At 37.6% G+C, this 15,384-nt stretch overlaps 2 protein-coding genes across 2 annotated transcripts; one reads left to right on the top strand and one right to left on the bottom strand.

Moving 5' to 3' along the window:
• Positions 1-12,362: 12,362 nt before the first annotated feature.
• LOC122050272 lies at positions 12,363-12,821 on the top strand. Its single transcript, XM_042611192.1, has one exon. It carries the CDS (start codon positions 12,363-12,365, stop codon positions 12,819-12,821), a length of 459 nt encoding a protein of 152 aa, XP_042467126.1.
• Positions 12,805-15,090, bottom strand: LOC122051463 (putative HVA22-like protein g). The gene is made up of 7 exons (XM_042612610.1): positions 14,863-15,090; positions 14,730-14,791; positions 14,515-14,616; positions 13,650-13,706; positions 13,510-13,573; positions 13,232-13,429; positions 12,805-13,123 (listed from the first exon to the last, which is right to left on the bottom strand). The coding sequence occupies exons 2-7, from the start codon at positions 14,759-14,761 to the stop codon at positions 13,013-13,015; spliced, it is 564 nt and encodes a 187-aa protein (XP_042468544.1). The 5' UTR covers positions 14,762-14,791; positions 14,863-15,090; the 3' UTR covers positions 12,805-13,012.
• Positions 15,091-15,384: the final 294 nt, after the last annotated feature.

Below are 15,384 nucleotides of genomic sequence, written 5' to 3'. Positions count from 1 at the left end.
TCCCCGACCCGTTCAGACTTTCACCTGGTTCGCGACACCAGGACTTTCCACCTAGGGTTACCACCCCCTAGGACTTTTGCCTGAAGCCATCGACCTGCCAAGGCTTTCCGCATAGGGTTACCACCCCCTATGACCTAGGGTTACCACCCCCTATGACCTAGGGTTACCACCCCCTAGGGTTTTACCTTGCCTAACCGCAGTTAGGGCTTTCCTGAAACACTCAGCAAATGCTGTCAGAAAACAAAGCACCTTAACTTTGAATCCTTTGCCATTATCAAAACTTAGGTTCGATCGTCGGATGCTTCCCGCACCAACAATCTCCCCCTTTTTGATTATGGCAATACGTAATTCAAAGTTAAGAGAAAAAAACAACATATGCATAAAGTTAACCAAGCTTAAGTAAATAAACTTCAAATGTAATAACAGTTAAGCTGGAAATTTTTAACTTGGTAATATTAGACTCCCCCTTAATAAAAGCCCTTTTAACTTGGTAATATTAGACTCCCCCTTAATAAAAGCCCTCCTTTTATTAAATATTTTGAATTTTCTTTTAACGTTAATTTACCTACTCTCCCCCTTTGCCATATATAAAAAATAAATCAGTTTGAAAGTAGATTTGTATTTTTTCTGAAGGAATATTTTCAAAGAGGGATAACAATGAATTTTCTTCTTAGATTGCCAAATTTGAAAATACTTAGCTATATATTTAACTTCGAAATGATTTGTATTGAGAAAATATTTTGCCAAATAGCTAAGTTTAGAGTATAATCTAACTGAGTCTAGTTAAAATAGTCTTTAAAATTAACTGAGTTTGAAAATATGAGTATTTGAATTTTCAATAAAGGAATTTGCTTAGAAGTTATAAGATATGAGGTCACTTGAAAACTTTAAAACGTTATAAAAAGTTGACTAGTTTTGAATATGCATTTTGAAGAAACTTTGATATTAAAAAATATATAGTTTTGGTTCACAGGGAGTAGTAGTAGTTTGTTTTCTAGTCCAAGCATGAGTCAAATTAAATTACTGAGTTTAATTTGATTAAGTATCAGAGCCTTGAAATAATCAGGTAAAGTAATTTGATTAGAACCTTAAAGTACAATCATGCTTAAAAAAATTGAAACACACTTTTCCCAATTGTCTAACCTTTAGCTACTTGCTGATTGCCTAGAGGGCAGTAGCTTTCACATGGTTAGTCAAGTTGAGTTAATTTGATCCAGGTAGACTTGACTAGAGCTGGAGAACTTAACTTGATTAATGTTTATTGCATATTTAACGCCCAGACTCATATTGATGCACAGATATAAGCATTCTTGAGTCCAGGCAATACCCTATGCATCTCACGCCTTTCTAAGTTTTTCAAGACACAAGCAAGGTATACCTAGGTGATTGTGAGATGCTCTGCTTTAAATCTAGGGGTACATGATATCTAGGGGAAAACCTAAGCTAAATCCAAATTTTAAAAATCTAACAAAATTGGAGTTTTGAAAACTGTTTTTCCTAGAATTTTAAAAGCAAATGATAACCAAAAAAACATTGTCTATTCTACCCAACACATTCCTATTTGTCTTCTAAGTGAGCTGAACTCAAGTTCAGGTAAGGGTTTTGTGAAGATGTCAGCTAGATTTGATTTTGACTCAACATAGTTGAGTATAATATCACCCTTAGCTACATGATTCCTTACAAAATGGTGCTTCACTTCTATATGTTTAGTCCTTGAGTGATGAATTGGATTTTTTGTTAAATTTATGGAACTTATATTATCAATTGAGATTTTTGTGTTATGATAGTTCAGTTGATAGTCTTTAAGAGTGTGCATCATCCAAAGCAATTGAGATGTGCATTCACCTAAGGCTATATATTCAGCTTCAGTGGTAGATAGAGCAACACAATGCTGCTTTCTACTTGACCAACTTACTAGGCATTGTCCTAGAAATTGACAACTACCACTTGTGCTTTTTCTATCTAACTTGCATCCGGCGTAATCTGAGTCAGAATAGCCAAGAAGGTCAAAGGTGCAAGTTCTAGGGTACCAGAGTCCTATATTTAGAGTACCTTTAATGTACCTAAGTATTCTTTTAACATAGGTTAAATGTGACTCTTTTGCACAAGATTGGTATCTTGCGCACATACCAACTGCAAATAATATGTCGGGTCGGCTTGCAGTTAGGTAAAGTAGGCTTCCTATGGCACTCCTATAGTACTTTGGATCTACTGGTTTTCCTTCAGGGTTAGAGTCTATGTTAATGTTGGTTGCCATTGGTGTATTTATTATTTTTGAATTTTCCATGCAGAATTTTTTAATTAATTCCTTTGCATATTTAGTTTGATAAATATATATTCCATCTTTAGTTTGTTTTATTTGTAAGCCTAAGAAAAAATTAAGTTCACCAACCATACTCATTTCGAATTCATTTTCCATTAATTTAGTAAATTCTTTTAAAAATTTAGAGTTATTTGATCCAAAAATTATATCATCAACATAGATTTGAGCTATGAAGATGTCTTTGTCTACAATTTTTACAAATAGAGTTGGATCTATTTGACCTTGGTTGAAACCTTTGGATATTAAGTGATTTGACAATCGTTCATACCATGCCCTAGGGGCTTGTTTAAGTCCGTACAAGGCCTTTTTTAACCTAAATACATGATTAGGATATCCTAAGTCCTCAAATCCTGGGGGTTGGCTTACATATACTTCCTCCTTAATAAATCCATTTAAGAATGCTGACTTGACATCCATTTGGTATAGTTTAAATCCTTTGTTTGCTGCATAGGCTAACAACATTCTAATGGATTCGAGTCTAGCTACTGGGGCATAGGTTTCATCATAGTCCAAACCTTCAACTTGGCTGAATCCTTTAGCTACAAGCCTAGCCTTATTTCTAATTATTTCGCCTTGATCATCTAGCTTGTTTCTAAATACCCATTTTGTATCGATTATTGATTTATTTGAGGGTTTAGATACAAGTTCCCAGACTTGATTTCTCTCAAATTGGGCTAACTCTTCCTGCATAGCTATGATCCAGTCCGGGTCAGGTAGTGCTTCTTCTATTGTTTTTGGTTCGATTTTAGAAATTAGGGCAATCTGACTGTGAATTCTGTAGGAGGATCTAGTTCTTACCCCTAGATTTGGATCACCCAAAATTTGATCAGATGGGTGAGAGGTACTGACCCTAGTTGGTCTGATAAGTGGGTCAGGGGCTGGTTCCTCTGGTATATTAAGATTTGGTTGAATTTCATCATCTTCTATATTTCTTGGGTCAACTTCAACATTCTCATTTATATTTGGTAGATTATATTCTTCATCAAATATTAAATTAGTTGTTTCTTCAACTTTTAGGGTGTTTTGATTGTAGACTCTATAGGCTCGACTGTTTGAGGAGTATCCTAAAAATATTCCTTTGTTAGATTTGGGTGTGAATTTTCTTAAATAATCTTTAGTATTTAAAATGTGAACTTTACATCCAAATACTTTTAAATAATTTAAGTTAGGAATTTTATGATAATATAGTTCATAAGGGGTTTTCTTGTGAAATTTGTTGATCAAGATTCGATTTTGAATATGATTTGCAGTATTTATTGCTTCTGCCCAAAATTGGTGATTTAAATTATATTCATTTAACATGGTTCTTGCGGCTTCTTGTAGAGTTCTATTTTTACGTTCCACCAGACCATTTTGTTGGGGGGTTCTAGGACATGAAAATTCATGTTGATATCCATTTATTTTACAAAATTGGGTAAATTTATGATTTTCAAATTCCCCTCCGTGATCACTTCTTATTCTTTTAATTTTAGTATCTTTTTCATTTTCTATTAATTTACAAAAGTTACTAAATATTTCATAGGTTTCATCTTTAGTTTTTAGGAATTTTACCCATGAAAATCTAGAGTAGTCATCGATTATTACTAAGCAATACTGGTTCTTGCTTAGTGACTTAGCTCCATGTGAATCAAATAGGTCAAGGTGAAGGAGCTCAAGTAAGGAGCTGGTTCTTTCAAGATTTGTTGATTTGTGTGTTGACTTAGTTTGTTTTCCCTGTTGACACGCATTACAGATAGAATTTTCAATGAATTTTAGTTTTGGTAAACCTTTAACTAAACCATTATGACTCATTTTTGAAATGAGTCTAGTGTGAGTGTGACACAATCTTCTGTGCCACAAATCAGTTTCCTCTTCTTGTGTTAGAAAACACCTTTTTGAGGATGTCGGTAGATTAATTGAATACATATTATTTATCCTAAGTCCCTTAAGTAAGATTTCAGGATTTTCAATGTTTTTAACTAAACACCTGGTTTTGTCAAAAGTTACTAAGTATCCGCTATCACACAATTGACTTATACTTAATAAATTAAACTTGAAATTTTCAACTAACAGGACTTTTCGAATAATAAAATCGGAGTTGAGTTCGATATTACCTCTTCCGATTACCTTAAGTTGACCTTCGTTACCGAATGCAACTGATCCTAAGTTCTTGTACGTTAGTTTAGTAAACTTCAATTTATCTCCAGTCATGTGTCTGGAGCAGCCACTATCCAACATCCATTGATCCAATTCCTACATAGTAAGTGGTTGAATTGTTTTAATGGATTTCACGATAGTTAAATTGAAGTAAACTTATTAGAGATAAATTTTTGAAAGAGTTTTGAATAATTTTGAAATTTAGTTTAATTTCGAGATTTAGTTTTAAAATAATTTTGAAATTTAAGTTTTTAAAATAATTTTGAAATTTAAGTTTAAAATAATTTTGAAATGTAAGTTTTAAAATAATTTTGAAATTTAAGTTTTTAAAATAATTTCGAGATTTAGTTTTAAAATAATTTTGAAATTTAAGTTTTTAAAATAATTTTGAAATTTAAGTTTAAAATAATTTTGAAATTTAAGTTTTTTTAAAATAATTTTTAAAATAATTTTGAAAAAATAATTTTGAAATTTAAGTTTTTAAAATAATTTCGAGATTTAGTTTTAAAATAATTTTGAAATTTAAGTTTTTAAAATAATTTTAAGTTTAAAATAATTTTGAAATTTAAGTTTTGAAATTTAAGTTTAAAATAATTTTGAAATTTAAGTTTTTAAAATAATTTTTAAAATAATTTTGAAAAAATAATTTTGAAATTTAAGTTTTTAAAATAATTTCGAGATTTAGTTTTAAAATAATTTTGAAATTTAAGTTTTTAAAATAATTTTAAGTTTAAAATAATTTTGAAATTTAAGCTTAAAATAATTTTGAAATTTAAGTTTTAAAATAATTTTGAAATTTAAGTTTAAAATAATTTTGAAATTTAAGTTTTTAAAATAATTTTGAAATTTAAGTTTTTAAAATAATTTTGAAATTTAAGTTTAAAATAATTTTGAAATTTAAGTTTAAAATAATTTTGAATTTTAAGTTTAAAATAATTTTGAAATTTAAGTTTAAAATAATTTTGAATTTTAATTTTAAATTTCTTAATCATCTCACCCGACCTAGATTTTCAATCAGGGAATCCTATAATTGTTGTGAGATGAATTATAATTCAATTTTAAGGTTTGGGTTAACTTTGTGTTAGATTCAGGTTTAGCTTTGGGTTCAACAAGTAAGCATTCTTTGGATAAACTTCTGGGCTATGGTGAGTCACAAGGAACTCATTAAAGTAACCATGCCTTCGAGGTTTTCCAAATAGTCCTACCCATTGAGCTTAGTACTAAACCTTGGTCTAACTAGTTAGGATCCATTTAAGGGTAGCTTCGGTCAGTTCCACTTGGCCAAATGCACCAGGTCGAAGCCATATCTTCCTAGACATGCGATGCCCAAGCTTCCCTAACGTACTATCATCCAAAAACTTCACCAGTACTGTGGTTCAAGTTAACCTTAGTCCGTTTTAATCTAACCTTAATTACCCTGCCGGGTGATCTACTCTTGTTTTACCCATTTCGGGTAGATTAGGTTCAGTTACCCTGCCGGGTAATTTAGTTGGTTAGATTAGGTTCATTTTGAGTTTTAATTGAATTTTGAATTTTGAATTTAATTTTCAATTTCGAATTTTGAATTTAATTTTTAATTTCAATTTGGAATTTTGATTTTAATTTTTAATTTCAATTTGGAATTTTGATTTTAATTTTTAATTTCAATTTAGAATTTTGAATTTAATTTTTAATTTCAATTTCGAATTTTGAATTTAATTTTTTATTTCAATTTGGAATTTTGATTTTAATTTTTAATTTCAATTTGGAATTTTGAATTTAATTTTGAATTTTGAATTTTGAATTTTAAATTTTTAGGATTGTTTTTCTTTTTGCTCCCCCTGGATCATGGCCTCGATATGGTCTATCGAGATAGTATATTTGATCCTTCGGAACCCAGTATTGGCCAAGTCCAACTTGATTGACCAAGTTAGACTTGGAGACCCATGCTTGGACTGATTTACTACTTTGTTTGTTTATTAGTGATAAATAAGATCTATATTTACTTTTGTATCCCAGCCCAGTTCTGTTGTAGACGGCTCTTTGTGTCCCAAGAATCAGGTCCAAATTCTTGGAGCCCAAAGTGAACCGTTCTAAGGTATTTTCTAAATCTTTAACCTGATTTCTTAGAGTTGAATTTTCTTCCTCAAGTTTTTGAACTTGAGTTGGAAATTCAGTCTGACTCTGGTCAGGTGCGGGTTTGGTGTCAGCCACTTCTTTAAGGACACTTACTTCCTTTAGAAGTGACTTAACTTTCAGGTTTGACTTAGCTAATTTGCCCAATAAATAGCTAACTAAAATGTTCAACCGGGAGATACTTACAGCGGGGTCTGGTCCTTCGGAAACGGATACGGATCCGTGGCTTTGCTCGGACTCTGCCTCAGACTCGCTCTCGCATCCATATTCAACGACTTGGTCCCGGGCCATTAATGCGAGTAGACTCGTTTGTTCGAGCTCGTCGTCATCGTCCTCCGATGAAGATTCGTCCCATGTTGCCTTAAGGACCTTTTTCCTTCTTTGCTTTTTGACCTCCTTCAGGTTAGGGCAGTTGGATTTGATGTGCCCTTTTTGGTTACACCCGTAGCATGTAACTTCAAACTTCATCTTTGTATTTTGTGGGCCTTCCTTTGATTTTACTGCCTTCTTTAGATCTCTTTTGTCGAATCCTTTCGTCTTGTAGAGCTTCTTCACGAGGTTTACCAGCTCGGTTGTAATGTCACCTTCTTCATCATCAGAATCTGGTTCAGCTTCTGATGCTGGTTCGGTTCTCCGTCGTGGTCTTGGTTCCCGGGTTCGGCTTGTACCTGCAACCAACGCAATACCTTTCTCGGTAGGCTGTGCATTAGTCTGCTCATGAAGTTCAAATTCACTAAAAAGTTCATCTAGTTTTAAAGAAGATAAATCCTTGGAAACTTTGTAGGCATCTACCATTGATGCCCACAATGTATTCCTTGGAAACGAGTTTAGGGCATACCTTATCACGTCCCGATTTTCTATCTTTTGGCCAATTCCGTGAAGAGAGTTAAGGATATCTTGTATTCTCGCGTGAAGAGAGCTCGCTGTTTCGCCTTCCTGCATTTTTAGATTATATAATTTATTAAGCAAAAGATCTCTTTTACTTACCTTGGTGTCGTCAGTGCCTTCATGGAGTTCGATGAGCTTTTCCCAGAGCTCCTTTGCAGAGGAGAACGGGCCGACCCTGTTGAGCTCTTCCTTGGTAAGGCCGCACTGGAGGGTGCAGGTAGCTTTGGCGTCGGCTTCCACCTTTTTGATTAGAGAGGCATCCCACTTCTCACAGGGAGTCGGTTTGCCGTCGTCATCGGATGGTAGCTGAAGTCCCGTCTTTATGATCATCCACGTTTCGAATTGTATCTTTAGATACGTTTCCATTCTTCCCTTCCAGTAGCCAAAATCTTCTCCGGAGAATAGCGGGGGACGTACAGTGCTGAAACCCTCTTGTTGGGCCATTTATAATATGCAACAACAGAAAATAACAGAATATGTTCCAAGACTAAGTCTTGGATTAGTAGTGCTGGAATAAAGAATAATAAAAACGAACTCGAGTGGTGTTGCACCTACTTCGAGCAAAAGTCGATTCGAGGGAAACAAAAATTAGAATATAGCTATAAGGCTAAATTCTAATTCGACTCCGAAAACGAAAAAAAACTGCGAAAAAATTTGTTTTGAAAGGTGGTTGCACCAATTCAAAATGACCCCGCTCTGATACCAATTGTTGGATCGAAACCGCGCTAGAGGGGGGGTGAATAGCGCTCGCGGCTATTTCGTTTTTCGGAAAACACTCGAGTAGAATACGCAGCGGAAAATGTAAATAAACACAAACACAGAGACACGGTCGTTTACTTCGTTCGGAGCCTAAGGCGACTCCTACTCGAAGGCCCGCGATCCTTGATCGCTTCCGGTGGACAACAACTATAAGTTCGATAAACGATTACAAGTTGAAGTACAATAAACGACAGTAAATAATTATACCAACGACAAAGAAATGAAGATTCGGAGCTCCTGGTCGTCGGGCACAAGTAGCAGCACTTCGGAACATCGTTTGGAGCAGCACGTAGCACTTGAATCACTTGGAAGAAGACGTTCTAAAGCTGCTGGTCGAGATCCCTTATAAAGGGGGTTCAAGGCGCCTTATACTGTTCACCAAGGCGCCTTGAACGAGCCGAGTCACCCGCGTGGATCAGCACTGACCTGGTCGAACTCTATCTGGTTCAAGGCGCCTTCAGCCTATCCAAGGCGCCTTCAACCTCCGGTCCAAGGCGCCTTGAACTCCATTCAAGGCGCCTCCAGTCTGCTGCGCTGGCCTTTTCCTGGCTCGCACCCGAGGCGCCTCCAAGCTCCATGGAGGCGCCTCGGACACTGTTCATCCGAGTTCTTCTTTGTGTTTTTGGTACCTGCAAGTATGTTAATCCAAAAATACCTGCAACACAAAGTTAACACAAAATAATAGTATGAATATGAAATTATGACAGTCTCCGGACTGTCCGGGTCTGACTTCGGATTTCCTGCCGGAAACCCTAGGTCGACCCGACGCCTACTGTTCCCTCTACGGGGAACGCGTCCTCACCTACTCCACTCAGGAGATTTACCTGTTGCCAGTACGATCCTCCAGATCGACTGGACTTTTGCTCGGCACTCGATGCTCCCGGACTTTCTGCTGAACATCCGCTTCACCGGCCAGTTCAGATTTTCACCTGGTTCGCGACACCAGGACTTTCCACCTAGGGTTACCACCCCCTAGGACTTTTGCCTGAAGCCATCGACCTGCCAAGGCTTTCCGCATAGGGTTACCACCCCCTATGACCTAGGGTTACCACCCCCTAGGGTTTTACCTTGCCTAACCGCAGTTAGGGCTTTCCTGAAACACTCAGCAAACGCTGTCAGAAAACAAAGCACCTTAACTTTGAATCCTTTGCCATTATCAAAACTTAGGTTCGATCGTCGGATGCTTCCCGCACCAACATTATCTACATCTCGACTTGTGTCTTGAGGTGGTACTCCATTCAGCTTTTCCAGTAGCCAAAATCCTCGTCAGAGAAGAGGGGAGAGCGTGCAGTGCTATACCCTTCTTAGTGTGTCATTTAAGAAGAAACCTCGCACATAATAAAAAGAGAGCAAAGGTTCCAAGACTTGGTCTTGGATTAGTAGTGCGGGAGCAAAAGAATATAATAAAACTCGAGTGGTGTTTGCATCGACTTTGAGAAACCAAAGAACTCAATCGATAAAATTGATCGAAATGCGGTAATTTTATCGATTCAGATTGACTCCAAAAATTAAAAGCTACCACAAGAGAGAGAAAAAAAATTGCTTGAATGGTGGTTTCGCTGATTCGAAGCGATCCTGCTCTGATACCAATTGTAGGATCAAAAAGCTCTTGGGGGGGTGTGAATAACGCTCATGACTAATTCGTTCGTTTCGTAAATACGCAGTGGAATATAGAAGTAAACTAAAAGTAATCGCTAACACTTTTGGTTACTTGGTTCGGAGTCTGTGTCTACTCCTACTCTAAGGCTCGCAATCGTTGATCGCTTTCGGTGGACAATCATTATAAGCTCGAGAATCTTTACAAGATTAATTACAAGTACTGAACTTAAAAAGATTATACCGACAATAAAAAATTATGAAAGTAGTCGTTGATTATCGGAACAGTAGCTGAGCGTCGTTGAGTCATTTCAGCGTAGAGTGTAGCTTTGAAGATTGCTTGTAGAGTTGTTGTTTTGCTTCAAACCGGGCTTATATAAGTTGTTGAGGGCGCCTCCAACCTCCATAGGAGGTGCCTCCAACCCCGAGTCAGCCGCGTTGATAAGCTTTGCGGTGTTCGCTGCTTATCCACCCGAAGGTGCCTCCAAGCTCCATGGGGGGCGCCTCCCATCCAACACCGAAGGCGCCTTTAGCAGCCTTGGAGGGCGCCCTTTGCCCAGCGTTCAAGGCGCCTTCCATCTCCTTGGAAGGTGTCTTCACTTCTTGCTGTGCGAGGCTTTCATCCAAAGCACCCAAGACGCCTCCAAGCTCCATGGAGGGTGCCTCAGCTACTGTTCATCCGAAGCTTCTCTTGGACAACTTATTCCTGTAAGGCATATTAGTCCACAAACAAAGTATACACTGCAAAACCAAATTACCACAATAAAATAAAAATAATATAAGTATTTGACAGTCATCGGACTATCCGGTTTTGAGTTCGAGTTTCTCGGAAACCCTAGGTCGAACCAACGCCTACTGCTCCTTCTTCGGGGAACACGTCATCACCTACTTCACTCAGGAGAGTTTACCTATTGCCAAATTGATCCTCTAGACCAACTGGACTTTTGCTCAGCGTCCGAAGCTTCTAGTTTTCGTGCTGGACGTCTGCTCCATGACCCGTCTAGACTTTCATCCGGTTAGCGACACCAGGATTTCAATCTAGACTCTCCGACTCCAAGATTTTGCCCGAAGTTCTCTACCCGCTAAGACTTTCCACCTAAGGTTACCACCTCCTAGGGTTTTTCACCTGCCTAACCGTAGCTAGGACTTTTGCCTAAATACACTTAGGACTTTTCTGCAATCTCATTTAAATTCATTAGACCACAAATAACGTTAACTTTGAACCCTTTGACATTATCAAAACTCAAGTTCGATCGTTTGCTGCTTTCTGCACCAACAAATTATACTATTTTATAAAAATATTAAATATTGTTACTGATATTTATTCACAATATAAAATATTTACCACATAATAAAAAAAATTACACATCATTACAATTCACCTATTATATATAATAAAAAAGTTTACATCCAAAATATCCAATTCATTTACCACATCACAATTCATTCTATCATCATAAAAGTACAAATGTAAATACTAATGTAAAGTCAAATTTACCAATTGACTAATAATGGAGACCAATTGACTAGTGGCTAAGAAACCTAATATCCCAATTGAATTTTGGATTTAAGGTTTTTAGTAATCAATTGAAATGTATTTTTTAGTTGACTATGGGATCAATCATTTGAGACACTAGATTTGGTCCAAGGAGTCAATGAATAAAATATTTTTATTCGTGGTTGAGTCGATTAGTTAAAAGTTTTAAGTCGCCTAATACCTATGTGGAAAGTAACTAAGAGTCATTTTGAGTGACAAATGATTTGATCACAAAGAGCAATCGGTGATAGCAACAGGTTAGTCAAATAATGGGCAACAAACAATATTTGCAACAAAGAATTCGAAGGTTATAAAAGGAGACTTGGTTGGAAGTTTGATGGATGATTAAATTTTGTGAGTTAGAAACTTTTAAAAGTTTTGGTGTCTTCGTAATCTTTTTGCTTATAATATTTTTTTCCCAGATATTGTAAGAGGTGTCTCCGTCATCCATGCTAGATCGAAAGAGAGAAAGTTAGCAAGCTTTTTAGGAGTGATCCACTGATGGGATCATTTGTCATTGAGTAGGAGATTAGGGATGTTGAACCATGTTAAACAAATGTGTATGCATGTAAATGTTTGATTCATATTTTTTATGTTCATTTTTCACTATGTAGTTATATAACCTTACAATTGAGATCAAGAGTTTTATAAAATCATCATCAATTGTAAGTGTCTATAAACTATTTACCCTCTTCTAGCTAGCCAAAGATGCACTGTATCACAATGCTGGTTCCCATTCCTATGTTCCTATACTCACCCAATCTTCATCTTATATTCCACTTAATCTTTCAATAGATTCCACATCAACTATTGGCAAATATTAAACTTTCATTTAGTTAAGTATAGCATTACTAAACATAGCCCTCGTCTCCTTCAAATTAGGATACAGAGCGGCTAAAAAGTTGCATAATTATTTTTAGAATTATTTTTATCCTCCTCACTTCATATGTCCTATAAATCATCTCCCCCCTCATTCTTCTCCTCATTCGTTAGTTAATTCCCGAAGCGATGTCGACCGCCGCCGGCGTTAAGAACCCCTCGCCTGTTTCCTCGGCGAGCCTCTTAATCCGGCGGCGCGGGAAGCCCGTCCCGGCTCTGCTCGACCTCGCGCCCCTGGCCGCAGCCCCGCCGCAGTCGACCAAGGTTGAAGGCGAGTACACAAGCCTTCGCGACGTCATGGGGGGGCCGCCACCGGCGCCAGGGCTCTCATCCCCTGTCGCCACCCCCGGCGGCGAGATCCGTATAAAGAACCGCCTGGTGCAGCAGGCGGCGCAGGCGTACCTGCAGCCGACGCCCACGGCCGCCTCCAGCCACCGCCGCCGTGGGCTCCTCCTCACCTCAGACGACTCCTGCGGCGAGCACCTCTCTGACTGCCTCCGCTTCTTCGGAGGACTGTGGCAGTCCCTCTGGCATTCATTTTTCCCGTTAGAATCCCGCAGCTTGCTCGTCATTCACATCAAATGCTGAGTACCCATTTACGAAGCCAGAACAAATCGATCACAGAACAATGAAAAAGAAGCCACAAATCAAAAGCACACACAACAGTTTGATTTGTACAGAGTTCCTTCCCCTCCCAATTTTAATATGTCCTCCTTATCGGCTGTCTCTTTGTCTTTTTTTCTATCCCTGCCAATTGAATCGATGGGGATTCTGTAGCCTTATTTGCGTTGTCGAGACGGGCGCTGCTTCGCGTTTGTGCCAAGAAGGGCTTCTGCGAAGTCCTCCAGTTCATCGTGTTTCTTATTCTTGGATGATGAGCCTTTAATCTTCTGCATAGATTAATAATATTTTGAAAAAAAAAAAATTAAAAATTCTGAGATGCTGCTGTTGATGTAATATGTCTGACGAATCTCGATTGAAATGAACTAACTAATTACCTCGTTGCCTGATCTCCGGGAAACTACGTACTGGAGGACATCCTGGAACAGAGTGTAGCCTCTCTCTGTAAAATTCCTGAGATAGAAGACAAGGAGTTGGCCAAGTTTAGGCCTCAGGTTTCTGAACCTCTCCTCGATGTTGGGCTCGTATTGCATCACCACGGGCCGAAGGAAGGTTTCGTAAACTAGATCACTTCCCTGCAATGAGAATCAGTTCATGTTTGATCTTTTCATTTCATCATGTCTGGTTGCGAGGCATATGTATGCGTGTATTATACCTTAGTTTTGGGGTACCACAAGTAGACCAAGAAGGCTACCTTGGCTTCGCCATACATCGGTATCCTGCAATTTTCGGAACAAGAATTGAGACATGAACAAAACAAATTAGAAACTGAGGAAATGAATGAATGATAATTACAATGAGACTAGGACTTCCAAGAGCATTTCGACGACGGTGAGTATCGCCACGATTATCCTGCAAAGTTGTGGGTATGAGTCATGCACCCACTAAGAATCCTTTTTCTTTTCAAAACAAACAAGTTAAAGGAAAAGGGAAAAGAATGAGGCAGCTTAATTGCCAACGAGTAGGCATGCTAATGACCACGGCTAGGGCAGCCACCGCCTGGTTAGGAACAACATGCCGAGCCAAGCATTGCTCGCTCTCGTATGACAATCTACCACTCAAATACCAACTCGGCTAAAGAGCTGCAGATCCATTTTTGTTGCCTGGGTTCATTGGGACTTCTATCTAGAACTCTAATGTGAGATTTATTTTTAATACCCAAATAATAATTAAAGTAGTAAAGTGCTAATTTTAAAAATGATTCCGTATAAAGTAAATCAAGTTGAACAAACTTACAAGAATTATTAGGTTGATAGCGACAAACTTGAAGGTCATCAAATTAAAGATAACAGCGTATCCACTAAGTTGTGGAGTTAAAGTTTATGACTTTCAGGTTGGGACGACCAACCTTCTCAAACCATTCCACTGAGCTATTGGATTAAAGCTGTCTAAATTAATCATATTAAAATGGTGGTGGATAAACTATGAATAAATCTGGACCCTTAATTGCGTGTTTATACAATTAAATCATCAAAGAAATGATGAATCATTTGAGAAGAGATGCCTAATTGGTATACAGTATACTCAAGAAAATGAACAATTATTGAATCATCTGAGAAGAGAGGTCAAGAGATTATCATCAAAATTATGAGAGAATTGTAATTTGAAAGGAGGAAATCTGCTCGTTTCCAAACTTTGAATCAAGTATGCAAGAATTTACCAGTATTGGCACCAGAATCGAAGCTGAACTGTGTAGTTGCCATGGGGCTGCTCCAATGTCTTGAAGCATTCGAAAGCTGGATAAGCATACCCAAAGAACACCCTGCCATTCAGAGGAAAAAGAATTATGAACAAGATAAAGCGGATCCTTTTTGGAAAAAAAAAAAAGAAAAAGGAAAAAAAAAAAAAAAAGAGAAATAGGAGAAGAGAACTCACAGAAGAAGTTTGGTAATATACTCTGCAAACATCTTGAGATTAATCCCTCAGACTCCTTCCTTCTGCAAAGAACAAATGGATTAATACCAGACCCTTAAAATGGAGACAGATCATTAAATTCTCGGGCGTTGACCTTGCCACTTGGCAATTCTTTTCTGTGTCCCCGAGCAACAATATGGATTTCAAAGATGCCTTCGATCGAGCTTGAAGCAGATTGATTTCCTTGAAATTCACCCTCTTTTCTTCCCCAATCTGCTATTGAAATGAAGGAAGAAAAGTGATGGCTATAATTTGCTGGGTCGATGTGGAAGTTGGGGCGTAGCGGAGAAGGGAAGGAAGCAGCGGTTGCTTTCGCGGGACGTCTCCACTCTCCCATCGAAATTAAATTATAGACGCAGAAGCAAGAATTGATTAATTTTTCAGACGACAATGCCCTCATTATCCCTCGTCCATGACTGTGATAGGACGAGGGGTATTTTCGTCATCTCAGAGGTTACAGCCGGAACTGGTCCATCACCGGTTCTATCAGATTTCAGCTTACTCATTTATTTTTTCCAATTTCCATTCTTCCTTTTATTTTATTTTTTAAAGAATTCATTTGTAGAATATGCAATTTCTTGGTTGGTTGGTTCTTCACTTCTTCTAGAGTATGTTC

The sequence above is a fragment of the Zingiber officinale genome, chromosome 3A (assembly GCF_018446385.1).
Source record: "Zingiber officinale cultivar Zhangliang chromosome 3A, Zo_v1.1, whole genome shotgun sequence".
NCBI lineage: Eukaryota > Viridiplantae > Streptophyta > Magnoliopsida > Zingiberales > Zingiberaceae > Zingiber > Zingiber officinale.
The sequence above is the reverse complement of the archived record's forward strand: the minus strand, read 5'-3'. Positions and strand labels throughout refer to the sequence as shown.

What these genes read in the sequence shown, in the direction of transcription:
- LOC122050272 (XM_042611192.1), top strand. Translation starts at nt 12,363, where the DNA reads ATGTCGACCGCCGCCGGCGTTAAGAACCCCTCGCCTGTTTCCTCGGCG.
- LOC122051463 (XM_042612610.1), bottom strand. Translation starts at nt 14,761, where the DNA reads ATGTTTGCAGAGTATATTACCAAACTTCTTCT. An exon ending in CGATTCTGGTGCCAATACTG is followed by an intron (nt 13,707 to 14,514) that starts GTAAATTCTTGC and finishes ACAACTTTGCAG; the next exon opens with GATAATCGTGGCGATACTCA. An exon ending in TTGGAAGTCCTAGTCTCATT is followed by an intron (nt 13,574 to 13,649) that starts GTAATTATCATT and finishes CGAAAATTGCAG; the next exon opens with GATACCGATGTATGGCGAAG.